The sequence below is a fragment of the Sinocyclocheilus rhinocerous genome, unplaced genomic scaffold (assembly GCF_001515625.1).
Source record: "Sinocyclocheilus rhinocerous isolate Xijiao unplaced genomic scaffold, SAMN03320098_v1.1 scaffold5, whole genome shotgun sequence".
In the NCBI taxonomy this organism is placed as follows: domain Eukaryota; kingdom Metazoa; phylum Chordata; class Actinopteri; order Cypriniformes; family Cyprinidae; genus Sinocyclocheilus; species Sinocyclocheilus rhinocerous.
Window position 1 is genome coordinate 624,089 of NW_015661874.1, and position 12,362 is coordinate 636,450.

General features: G+C 38.0%; 1 protein-coding gene across 1 annotated transcript in view; it reads right to left on the minus strand.

The window, feature by feature from the left end:
- Positions 1-12,362, minus strand: part of LOC107726647 (thrombospondin type-1 domain-containing protein 7A-like) — an 88,853-nt gene that overhangs the window by 59,430 nt on the left and 17,061 nt on the right. The window contains exons 5-7 of the mRNA XM_016536309.1: positions 9,672-9,827; positions 7,474-7,677; positions 2,986-3,180 (exon numbers count right to left, since the gene is read on the minus strand). Of these exons, the coding sequence (XP_016391795.1) occupies positions 2,986-3,180; positions 7,474-7,677; positions 9,672-9,827 (555 nt within the window). The remainder of the gene's footprint in view (positions 1-2,985; positions 3,181-7,473; positions 7,678-9,671; positions 9,828-12,362) is intronic.

Consider the following 12,362-nt stretch of genomic DNA (forward strand, 5'->3'; position numbering starts at 1 on the left):
GGGGGGCCAGGGACAGCCCGAAGGGAAGGACCGTGTATTGATAAGCCACTCCCTCGAACGCGAATCTCAAGAATCGCCTGTGACGGGGGGCTATCTGGATGTGAAAGTATGCATCCTTCAGGTCCAGAGAAAAGAACCAGTTTTCTGAGCGAATTTGCGCAAGGATCTGTTTCAGTGTAGTCATCCTGAACGACCTTTTCATGAGGGCGTGATTCAGGCATCTGAGATCGTGGATGGGCCGGAGGCCACCATCTTTTTTGGGGATGAGGAACATGAGAGTCTTTGCTTTGCACTAAGGTGGGGACCACGCCGCTGAAGCGCGGGGGTGTTCGAGCGAATTGGAGTGAATATCCTCATTTTAATATCCCCATAACCCATCTCAACACTCCGGGGATGGCCTGCCAGGCCTCGGCCAGCATGGCAAGGGGTTGAATTAACTCGAGTGACTGGCCGCATGAGGGCAGAACACTCGTAAGTATTGGAAGAGGAAGTTTACTCTCTTTTTGAAAATGTTTGTGTTTTTATTTTTCCCGCTATAACAGCGGCTGATGCTTGGGCACATAAACGGACCCGTTGTTTGCAAAAAACACATTTCCCTCTGTACCCGGAGTTGAACGAGGTGTCAGGAGGTCTAAGAGAGGCTGCTTGTGGGGCGGTCCGGCCGTAGTGAAATCTGGTCCCATCATCTTCCTGTCTCACAGATCAGGAGGACGCCTGAGGCACCAGGTCCAACGCAATCTTGGGTTGGGGTCCCTGGCGAGAGTTAGGAAGAGGGTAGCGTCTGGCCGAGCGAGAGCATCCCCACGTCTGCTGCGCCTTAGCGGGCTGCTGAGTCAGTGCAGACTTAGGGCGACCAGAGGCAGCAGCGGAGCTGGAGCGCTTAGGCAGGAAATGTCGCATAGCTTGGGACAATTTCTGTGCCTCCATAAAGCGCTCGGCGAATCCCTCGACCGCCGGTTCGAAGAGACCTTTAGGAGAGACTGGAGCATCGAGGAAGAGGATTGTATCTGCGTCCTTGATCTCTGTTAACGTCAGCCATAAATGGTGCTCGAGTACCACAAGGCTGGCCATCTATCTCCTGATCGCCTGAGCGGTGGTCTTGGTGGCGTGCAGAGCCAGGTCGGTCGCGCTCCTCAGCTCCCTGAGGGTCGCAGGGTCCAGGCCAGACTCGTCTGAGGAAGCGAGGATCTTGGCTTGAAAGACCTGGAGGACTGCCATTTAATGAGACGCCGAAGCCGTCTGTCCAGCTGAAGTGTAGGCGCATCCAGCGAGAGCTGAAGTGGTCCTACACGGCTTGGACAGGTGAGCGGCCTTTGCTCTCCAGCTGATAGCCGTGGGCGGGCAGAGGTGCGCAGCCACAGACTCATCCAGGGAAGGCAGCTTATTGTACCCCTTCTCTTCAGCGCCGTCGATGGAAGTGAGGGCAGATGAAGTAGAAGTACGAAGACGGGCGGAGTAGGGAGCGCGCCACGATCTGGTGAGCTCGTCATGGACCTCCGGGAAGAACGGAGAGTAAGACTGACGAGGGGCTTGGCAGCGCCCCGGCAGGAACCACTCATCCAGACGGCTGCGGGAGGGCCCCTCTGGCGGAGACCACTCTAAACCCAGCTCTACGACCGCTTTCGAGAGGATACGGAGAAGCTCGTCATCCATCCCGTCTTTGGCGGCGCTGGGCGCGGACGATGGCGAGGGGGTGGGGTCAGTCACCGAGCCCAACAGCTCCTCTGCGTCCGAGGCTGTTAATGACATGCTGTCATCAAGCAGCTCGTCCTCGCTTCCCCCAAATGAGATCAGGTTGCTTGCGCCAGCAGAGGGACTCTGATCAGACTGGGAGAAAAGGACGGGAGAACTCTCTCTCTGGGGCGAGGGCGAGGCACGCGGGATCTGGGCCGACGTGAGCTCGCTCGCAGCCGGTCACTCGAGTCCTCTGCCCCGCTGAGACGGGAGGGCGCGAGGGGCGGAGCCGCTCTCTGAAAAGAAAGCGATCCGCGAGCAGAGAGAGGCAAGACTGAAGGTCTCGCAGTGAGAACAATCAGTTCCCATGAGCGCAGCTTCCACATGGGATTTCCCCAAGCAGGAAACGCACTCCGTGTCGCCGTCATCGGCATGCAGGGGAGACCCGCACGAACCGCAGTAACGGTGGAGAAGCAGGTCAGCCGTGCTGAGAGGTCCCGATTCCAGCTGCGAAGGCGTGTCAATGGCGAGCATGCTTCGGATCAGCGTAGAGACGTAGTAGTAGTCGTCGCTGAAGGAGAAGAAATCTGAGAATCCTGGGGTGAACGCCCACTTATATAGCCATTGGTCCGCTGCCGAGCCATTGGTTTGTTTTTTATACACTGCACGAACCAATGGCCAGGCAGTTTCACTGCGTGATTGAAAAAAGGCTTCAGTTCAGGAGAAAAAAGGCTTTTTCCCAAAGCGTCTTAGCAGACGCAGTACGAGTGTAGTATCGAAAGTGAACCACTATTTTAAATTGTAATAATACTTTACAATATTACATTTTCTTTCTGTATTTTTGTTTATCGTTCAAATAAATGCAGCCTTGATGAGCATAAGAGACTTCTTTAAAAAACATAAAATATCTTATATATATTTGGTAACACTTTAGATTAGGGAACACATATTCACTATTAACTAAGCGTTTTTGCTCAATGAACTCCTAATTACTGCTTATTGATAGTAAGTAAGGTTTGTAGTAGTTATGTTTGAGTTATGCTTAGGTATTGGTAGGGTTAAGGGATCTAGAATATGGTCATGCAGAATAAGGCATTAATATGTGCTTTATAAGTACTAATATACAACCAATATGCTAGTAATATGCATGCTAATAAGCAACTAGTTAATAGTGAATAGTGTTCCCTAATCTAAAGTATTACCCATATATAATTATAATTTATTTTTACCTAAAATGTGTATCTATTTTTACTGTTTAGTATTGTGTGAGTTTAGCGATGTGTTTAGCTTTCCGAGTTTAATCTTTTGTACCTTCTCCTGCATTGTATGCCAGTATGGCTCGTGTTCTCATCTGCTTGCCCTCGGCGGTTTTGCTGGAGCAGGTCTGGGAGCAGGTGGACCATTCGGTCCAGAGACTGAGAGCGCAGTCTTTAGGGCAGGGAACCACACAGGGCACAGATGAAGGGTAGACCTCATCCACACACATCTCCTTCTCCACCTCTGTACCTGAAGCACAAAACATTTGTGGGTTTAAAACATGTTTCAAATTCATTAAGCACCATTCGCATGATTATTTTCACTGTACATGCTGTAAAACTGATACGTTGATGCATCTGAAGAATGAGCTGATGAAAATATTTATAACCATGAAGATATTTAAGCTAAATTGTTAAACAGTACTTAAAAATAAATACAGTTTCCCAGGGGATCTTGACCAACATCCACATACAAATTCATAATTTATGTAATAGTATCATCTGGTGTAAGTGTATTTGATCTCACATGTAGGTTATATACTGTACAGCAGACGGAAGAAGCTGACGTAACATGTCAAGCACATGTCTGGGTTATAATTCATGTCAAATTTCAAAAGAAGCAAGAAGGCAAGACAATCAAGCCTATTTTTAAAACTTTTTAGATTTTTTGCATGCATTAATTGCACAACAATTATGTACATTTTTCTCCCATAATTCTTGCAATAATACTGTAAATGCAATAAAATCTCTTTAATGCAAAAAAAAAAGAATCATTTAATTCTTATTTATTCATACACCAATGTAGAATTTATTGTATTGCCTTTGATTTTTGATCATTAAAAATATAAAATATTACAATTTTAAATATTAAATTAAACAGATTTAAAAATATAAAATATTAAAACATAACAAGATTAAAGTGAACATTAAGTAAATATAAAATATACTAAATATTAATATATTAAAAAAAGTATTACTTTAAGCATATAATATTGTCAAAAATGAAAAAAAAAAAAAAGCTCATGAGAATCATCGAGAAATAAGGGAGACACCAAAAAACATCCAGATGCATTATGGTAATGACAATTATGGCGTAAAATGTTCTTAACTGTCATGACAATAAACGTCACAATTCTAATTATGTTAATGGCCCTAAAATTAGGCAACATTTTCTTTATGCAAAATATGATTCACCCAGACAAGCTTTTAATGCATTTCAAACCACTCTGTTGTCCTACTTTGAAACAGTGCCATCCTAAAAACTGGAGAAAGCAATCATACAGATGGTTCTGAAGGACGGGCAAAAACAAAACATGTGCAATTGTTGTCAGCGTGTCTGTGTTTGGCAGCGTTCATTACAACGCACAGCCTCTCTCAAGGGTTTTTTATCAAATCTTTTACTTTGAGCCAAATCTGATGAGTATCAGCTTGGGTATTTTGTATTTTGGCTTTAGCTCAGTGACACGCTGCGGAGAAAAAAACAAAAAAAGCTCTCTGCTTGAGCACTGAGCCACAAACACCCAATAAATATTTCCATCAAAAGCAGGGACACTCCAAGTTTTCCTTGTAGCAGACAGCGATACAACATTTACATCGATCTCTGTCAGAACCGTGGCCATTTGTGAAGCAATATTGTACGTGTCACTCGCCGAGACAGTCAGAGTGAAGCAGATGCCAAGTCTGGCTGTAAAAAAACAACTAGCAGATCAATTTTAATCAGTGCGTGATGGAATCAATCTGCCACAGCGTGCGGCTACAGAGAGGCGTATGCTAGTAGCATCTAGCAGATGCTAGAGAACATTATTGCATGTTATTATTATTTCATAGACGTCATATCACATGGCCACACAGCAGATTCTAAATGACAGTGGTCACGTGACATAGAGGGTTTTCTTGAAAACAGCAGATGTTTCCTAGTAGAGGCTGTGATGGTTTATCTTTTCAGACTCTCCATAAATATACTGAGCCCACATAGGCAAAATTATGAGAAATTACATGTGCACTTTCTGGAAGCATCCACTGTTACGTCCATTATGGTCCTCAGATATTTTTAGACAAGTCTGACAGAAAAACAAGCTCTTTTTACCAGCATGCCTTGAAACCAAGGGTTTGCAAGCTACCAGGTTACTACAATGAGCACTTTAGAGGATTAGCCAAATTTTCCAACAATGAATATTTGAAAGATACTGAATATTTTGAGTTATGTCTATTGCTTTGGTATCAGCTATTGCAGATAAACCTGCTCATAAAAACATTTCAGTTATATCAGTTATACGGTTCTTGGCCAGAGAAAACTGAGAAATGATTACTTTGAGATCTCATGCATTTTTAGATATAAAAACTGACCATCAAGCATTACTTTTTCCCAAATTTATGACAGTTTTCCCAGATCAATTGCACAAAAATAATGCAAGAAGCTGTCAACTTTGAGAACATGGAGTATTTAGCAGGACTAACAAGGTGTTTTAGACTTGAGAAACAGGGGTTGTCAGACGTGTCAGAAGACTGTCAGAACGCTGTGACCCTTGCTGTGTCTCATTTAGAAGGCTGCATCCTCCGGAGGTCGCATTTTGAGGCTGCATACGTCATCGGGGGAGTCTCATTTAAGAAAAGTAACCGTTAAATTGCAAAGTAAAAAAATTATGGTATTTTAAACCTCACAAGGAATAACAGTCAATTTTATTATGGTTACTTTTCTTAAATAAGACATCCTTAATGACGTATCCAGCCTTCAAATGCGACCTCCGGAGGACGCAGCCTCCGAAATGAGACACAGCCCCTGTGTCTGTCAAAACATTGCTCTGTTTGTTTTAGCATCCTGACACAGCAGCCAATGGTTGGGAGCTCATCTGTTTACTCGGCCAATGGCAGACAGTGTTCAGTGTTCAAGTGAATCATTCAATTCATTCCAGTGAGGAAGTGCGTCATCTGACCATTTCAGACTCCTAAATTCGATCCAAACTAACCAATAAAAAAGAACCACACCAATCAAATCTGACAGCACATTGTGAATTTCATGACATAAGATAATAAAATACCAAACCAAATACTAGACCTTTACTCAGACAAGATTAACCTTTTTTTTGCAATTATTACACCAAGCTGGTTTTAAGTGTCAGTTTGCCAATATAGACTACCATTTAAAAGTTTGTGGTCAGTGAGATTTTTTTTTTCTTATTTATTTTTGTTTTGAAAGAATTAATGCTTTTATTCAGCAGGGACACATTCAATTAATCAAAAGTGACAGTAAAGATATTTATAATGTTGCAAAAGATTTTTTATTTAAAATAAATGCTGTTCTTTTGAACTTTCTATTCATCAAAGAATCTGAAAAAAGTTTATTGCAGTTTCCACAAAAATATTAAACAGCACTACTGCGATAATAATGAAAAATGAGCTTCAAATCAGCATATTAGATTGATTTGTGAAAGATTTCTGAAGACTGAAGTAATGATGAGTTTTGATCACAGGAATAAATTACATATTACAATATGTTTAAAGAGAAAACAGTTACACTGTAAAAAAATTTGTGTAATTTTAACTGTAAAATATTGTAAAAACGCTATGGGAAAAAAAAGTTAATATGTTAACAGGAAGTTCCAATACTATATACAGGGAAAAACTGTAAAAGATCTAACCAGACATTTCATGTAATTTTACAGTAAAATGCTGTTAATTGTACAATTTTTAGAAGTAAAAAAGAACAAATCAACATATAATTTACAGTAAAAAACTGTAAACTAATATTACCAGAATTCCCAGCATGACACTCCACATTTGAAAGTATTTTGTATAAATAATCCTTCTGTCTCTTTTGCCACCTGCATTAGTATGGTGGTTGTCAATTTATGTTAAAGATACAAAACAGATTTTAGTATTTGAATATATTGTAATATGTAATTTATTCCTGTGATCAATAGATCAAATAAATGCAGCCTTGCTGTCGTTGAAGAGGACAATTTACCAGCTAGTGCAAGTCTTTAGCCGGTCAAATATACAAGTGTCTCTCCAGGCACGGCTGAGATTGTCTTTATTGAGGAGCTGAGCTGTAGGAGGACACGATCACCATTAGCAGCATGTTTACACTCCTCTGCTCTCTGCAGCATTAACCCTGTAAAGAGCTCCAGCTGAGAAGGGAAATGTTCCGGACACACAAGCTGAGAGACGAGATACGGCTGCCTTCCACCAGGATAGTGTTTGAATTCCCAGAGGCTAATTACATGATTAAAATAAGCAAAGAATAGAATAAAATAAATAAATGAAAAATAGATTGTACTAATGTGCATAGCAGATACAGTCTGGAAATACCAATGTAAATTTTTTCCACTGTTAACTATAAAATGACTTTCAAAAAATTTACATTTAGCAGTATTTTACCTTAAAATGACATTAAATGTCCCGTTAGATCTATTACAGTTCACCATATATAGTAAAAGAACTTATCGTTAACCAATTGGTTTTTACTGCAGCAATTTTATAGTCTTTAGCTGTTAAAATTAGGATGTTTTTACAGTGTAAACCTGACCTGAGCAGTGTTTAATACCTTCGCTTTTGATGCAGCGGACCTGTGGAGTCTGCGTTCCCTCTCCACAGTCCATGTCTTCTTCAGGGATACACTCCTCTAGCTTGACCAGCTGCCAGCTAAAACAGCTGGGATCATCACACGGGATGACCTCCACCAGATGAGGACAGTTCCCCTCGCCACCCGTGGGGTAATTAGTGATTGTACGTCGTCTGAACTTGACACCTGCAAATAAACATTCAAGTTTCAATTCAATTCAAGTTTATTTGTACAGCGCTTTTCACGATACAAATCATTGCAAAGCAACTTTACAGCAAATTAATGTTTAAAGAGAAAACAGTTACACTGTAAAAAAATTTGTGTAATTTTAACTGTAAAATATTGTAAAAACGCTATTGGAAAAAAAAGTTAATATGTTAACAGGAAGTTCCCGTACTATATACAGGGAAAAACTGTAAAAGATCTAACCAGACATTTCATGTAATTTTACAGTAAAATGCTGTTAATTGTACAATTTTTAGAAGTAAAAAAGAACAAATCAACATATAATTTACAGTAAAAAACTGTAAACTAATATTACCAGAATTCCCAGCATGACACTCCACATTTGAAAGTATTTTGTATAAATAATCATGTTTCTTAATAGTTTTGTCATGTTTGTTATCAGTTATGTACATGTGGGTTTTATGTTACATCTTCTGTTGTTTAATGAATGTTTATTGCATTATTTAAGTGTCGTGTATGTTACCATGATGGTGTTTAGTGTTTGCATGAATGACTCTGTGTCTTCTATATATTAGTATATACTTCAGCTTGTGGAAAAGCTACTTGTGATGAACTGATTCTTCATATTCTTCTGTCTCTTTTGCCACCTGCATTAGTATGGTGGTTGTCAATTTATGTTAAAGATACAAAACAGATTTTAGTAGCAGTGTGCATTGTTGAATTTACTAGTTTACACTCAAATTTTCTTGTTTGTAAATTACAGTTTTATACTGTAAAATCTAGTTTGTTCTGTAAATGTTTTTACAGTTTTTCTGTTTTTCATGCAACCACAGCTGCCAATATTATTTTGTAAAAACTACAGATTTTTTACAGTGTAATATTATTGCAATTTGAAGTGCCTGTTTTCTATTTGAACATATTGTAATATGTAATTTATTCCTGTGATCAATAGATCAAATAAATGCAGCCTTGCTGTCGTTGAAGAGGACAATTTACCAACTAGTGCAAGTCTTTAGCCGGTCAAATATACAAGTGTCTCTCTTAGGTCCATACATAGAGTGAACACTTACTGTAAGTCAGACTTAAAATGTCACTGGAGTAGGACAAAATATTAAACTAAGTAGCATCTAATGTCATTTTCAATGACATTACACCCAATTACTTTTAACCAACTTGTCCTAGGGCGATTTGTGGTGGAAGTGTGTGACCTTTCGTTGAATCTATTGTTTTAGGGTGGATCTTACAAAACTCTCAAGAACATGTCCAATTCACATTTCAGTCCAAAAGCAAAGCAACGTTTTTTTTTTTTTAAATTCAAAATCATTAAATAAATCATTTAATAATAATAATAATAAATTATATTTTTAGGACCTTTTGTGCATTATGATATTTTTTATTACAATTTTTTTTTTTTTTTGCAAAAAAAGTACTCAGTACTGTTCAAAACAGTAATCCACAAAAATAAGAATATATTAATATTTAAAAGTATTTAAAATTATAATTTAATTGTTCTGTTAATAATTTAATTAAAGGCAAGTCATTTAATACAACATTTTTCCACTATGATGCATACAAAAGTAAATATATATATATATAATACATTTGAAAATGTATAACATTACAGGAGCAAATGTGTTTAACTATCATTAAAATAATGTTGCAATGTAAAAATATCTTAATGGCATTAAAAATTGACCAATTAGTCAAATTTATATAGAGAGGCAAAGTTCAGTATATTTAAACTTCTATTATTGGTCTATTTTGCTTTTTGTTTTTCAAAATATAATATAATCAGTGTACAGTAGAGAAATATTAAGACATGTTTGAAACGTGATTTCTGCTGATATGCCGTAATGCAGCATCTTGGACAAATTATTTACGATAATGGTTAAATCAAAAGGAAATATTCTATTCTGTGCCTCAGTAAAATATTGTGTCTCAGTATTTGACACTTCCTTTTCAGTGAATATATTATTGGTTTCAGCCATGTTTACCTTTCTTCACGACGCGTTCATCGCAATTCTCAAAGGTGCAGGGCCCCCAGGCGCCCCACGGGGACACTTCACACTCCACAGGGCATGGGATGTGACATAGCTGCGTGGTACTTAGAGTCGTTCCCTTGCAGAGCTGAACGTCTACGGGTTTCGATGCTATAATGCAAACACATGCATTAAAACACTGCAATAAGACTCCCACATGAGCACCACACATGATGGACAATTAGCTTTATGTAACTGCAGGAAACAACAAATGGCGACATTAAACACGTTCCGAAGAATCCTGATTCCCTGTTGCATCACGGCAAAGGAAAAACAGGAGAAAACCGGAATCTCCACAGATTTCTGCATAATTTGAATGCACGTGTTTGTTTTTTTACATATTTGAACTAATCTGATAACGTTCCCAGTTATCAATAATCTAGAATATGAGATATAAAATAAAGACAATAATGAAAGAAAAATTAATGACAAAAATGAAATAAATTAAAATAATAAACAAAATAATTAAAAAATAAAATGTTTTTAAATAAATTAGAAATTATATAATTATAAAATTACATTTATAAAATTAAGGCAATATCATTGTATTTTTCATTCAATTTTGAGATTTTGGGAACTTTGGTTTTTTATAACACGTTTCAGAAGAACTGGTGGAAAGAAAACATCCAAGATATATTTTCGTCTGCCCATTTATTTACAATACATATATTTAAAGTTTGTTTTCTCAAAATGGGATTTTTTTTCTTCTGCTAGAAATCTCCACTTGGGTAACACTTAATGTGAGAACTAAAAACATGGAGAAAACTTATTTTAATTCTGGCTGTTGACAGCATTTTCTGATATATATCGAGTTTAAAAAACCCCCACTGGTAATACAAAAAATGTTTGCAGTTCTTAAATGTAATGAAATGGGGAAGTATGGTAATATATTAGTTCAATTTTTTACCCTATTCACCTGAAATAAAATAAACTAAAAATGTGATATTACTTACTTTAAAATAAAGATTGACTAAACACACACACACACACACACGGACATATAGACTTCTATTGTTTTTATATACAGATAGTAACACACTTTTTAACCTAAACCCTCACAGAAAACTTTCTGCATTTTTACAATTTCAAAAAACGTTGTTTACTTCATTTTTATACCAGTTTTACAAATGAGGATGTCCCCAAATGGAGGTTTTTGGCGATTTTGTCAGGTTTTGCTCACTTTTGGGTACAAATTTGTCCCCAAAATATGGTAGGCACACACACACACACAAAATCAATCTAAAATAGTCCTCTCAGAGGAACAGTCCTAGTAATATTGTTCAATTTTAAATAACTGCTTTCTATTTGAATATATTTTAAAATGTAGTTTATTCCTGTAATTGCAAAGCTGAATTTTTCAGCAGAATTTTAAACGAAATCAGAAATCATTATAGCATGCTGCTTTGGTGCTCAAGAAAAAAAATTCTTATTGTCAGTGTAAAAAATTTGCTGCTTAATATTTTTGTTAATAGAAAGTTTTAAAGAAAAGCATTTTTTTTTAATGAAAATTTTTTGTAACTTCATAAATGTCTTTTGCTGTCACGTTTGATCAATTTACTGCTACCTTGCTGAATAAAAGTATTAATTTCTTTAAAAATAAATAAATAAATACTGACCTCAAACTTTTGAACAGTGTAGTGCTTATCAAAATATACACAATTAGCAAAAGAACTGCAGGCTAGGCTTTGCTCTGTGTTATAGAGCCCATGAAATCATAGGCAAAAAAGGCTAGTTTAAAAAAAGTGATGTGACATGGGACATAACGCTAATTATGTCCCTATTTGTTTCTCTGTTTTTGCCACGGGATTGACATCCCGTGGTAAAATTTGTCCCCAAAATATGGTAGGCACACACACACACACAAAATCAATCTAAAATAGTCCTCTCAGAGGAATAGTCCTCAAATGAGTGTAGAAAATGCAAGCCAAGTCTGTAGATCCTGTCTGGACCCAGTATGTGTGGAAAAGAACGGTAAAACACAAATTCAAAAACACAAACAAAAACGGTGCATTAATGTTTTAACACAACACAGGATTTTCCTGTCGGCTTGATGGGTGACAGGTGACATGACTGCTGCGTTTGCATCAAAGCGAGGTAAACTCTTCTCGTAGAGCTCTCCATGCTCATATGTGGTGAGTTCTTCTCACTAGAGATTTCCAAAACAAAATGCTCTCCACACACACAAATTGTCAACTAAAAAAGCACAAGAAGATTGACTGCACCACAGACCTTCAACAAAAATAATTGATTGAACTCTGGAAATGGGCATGGGGAATGACAGTTCACCTCGATCAGCTCTTCTGGTGCTGCATGTTCCCAAAATTAATGAAGAGACAGATTTCAGTGTAATGCACCATCATCTAAGTTAACATAACACAGCACAGGTTGTCCTTGTTTACATGCCAGATGGTCTAGACCTTCTGTGCAAACTTTCTGTCTAATCAAAGTTTGCGGTCTGTGCCTGCTTTGACAAACCCAGGCGGACAGGCTTAGCTTCAAGCATGAGAATGATCTGGGATCTGGGTAGCTGTTTGAAAATAGATGAAAAACCTAACGTGGCCCTGCTATTTATTAATATACACTACCTGACAAAACTTTGGGGTTTGAAAGACTTTTTTTTTTTTTTGAAAGATGCATGTTATGCTC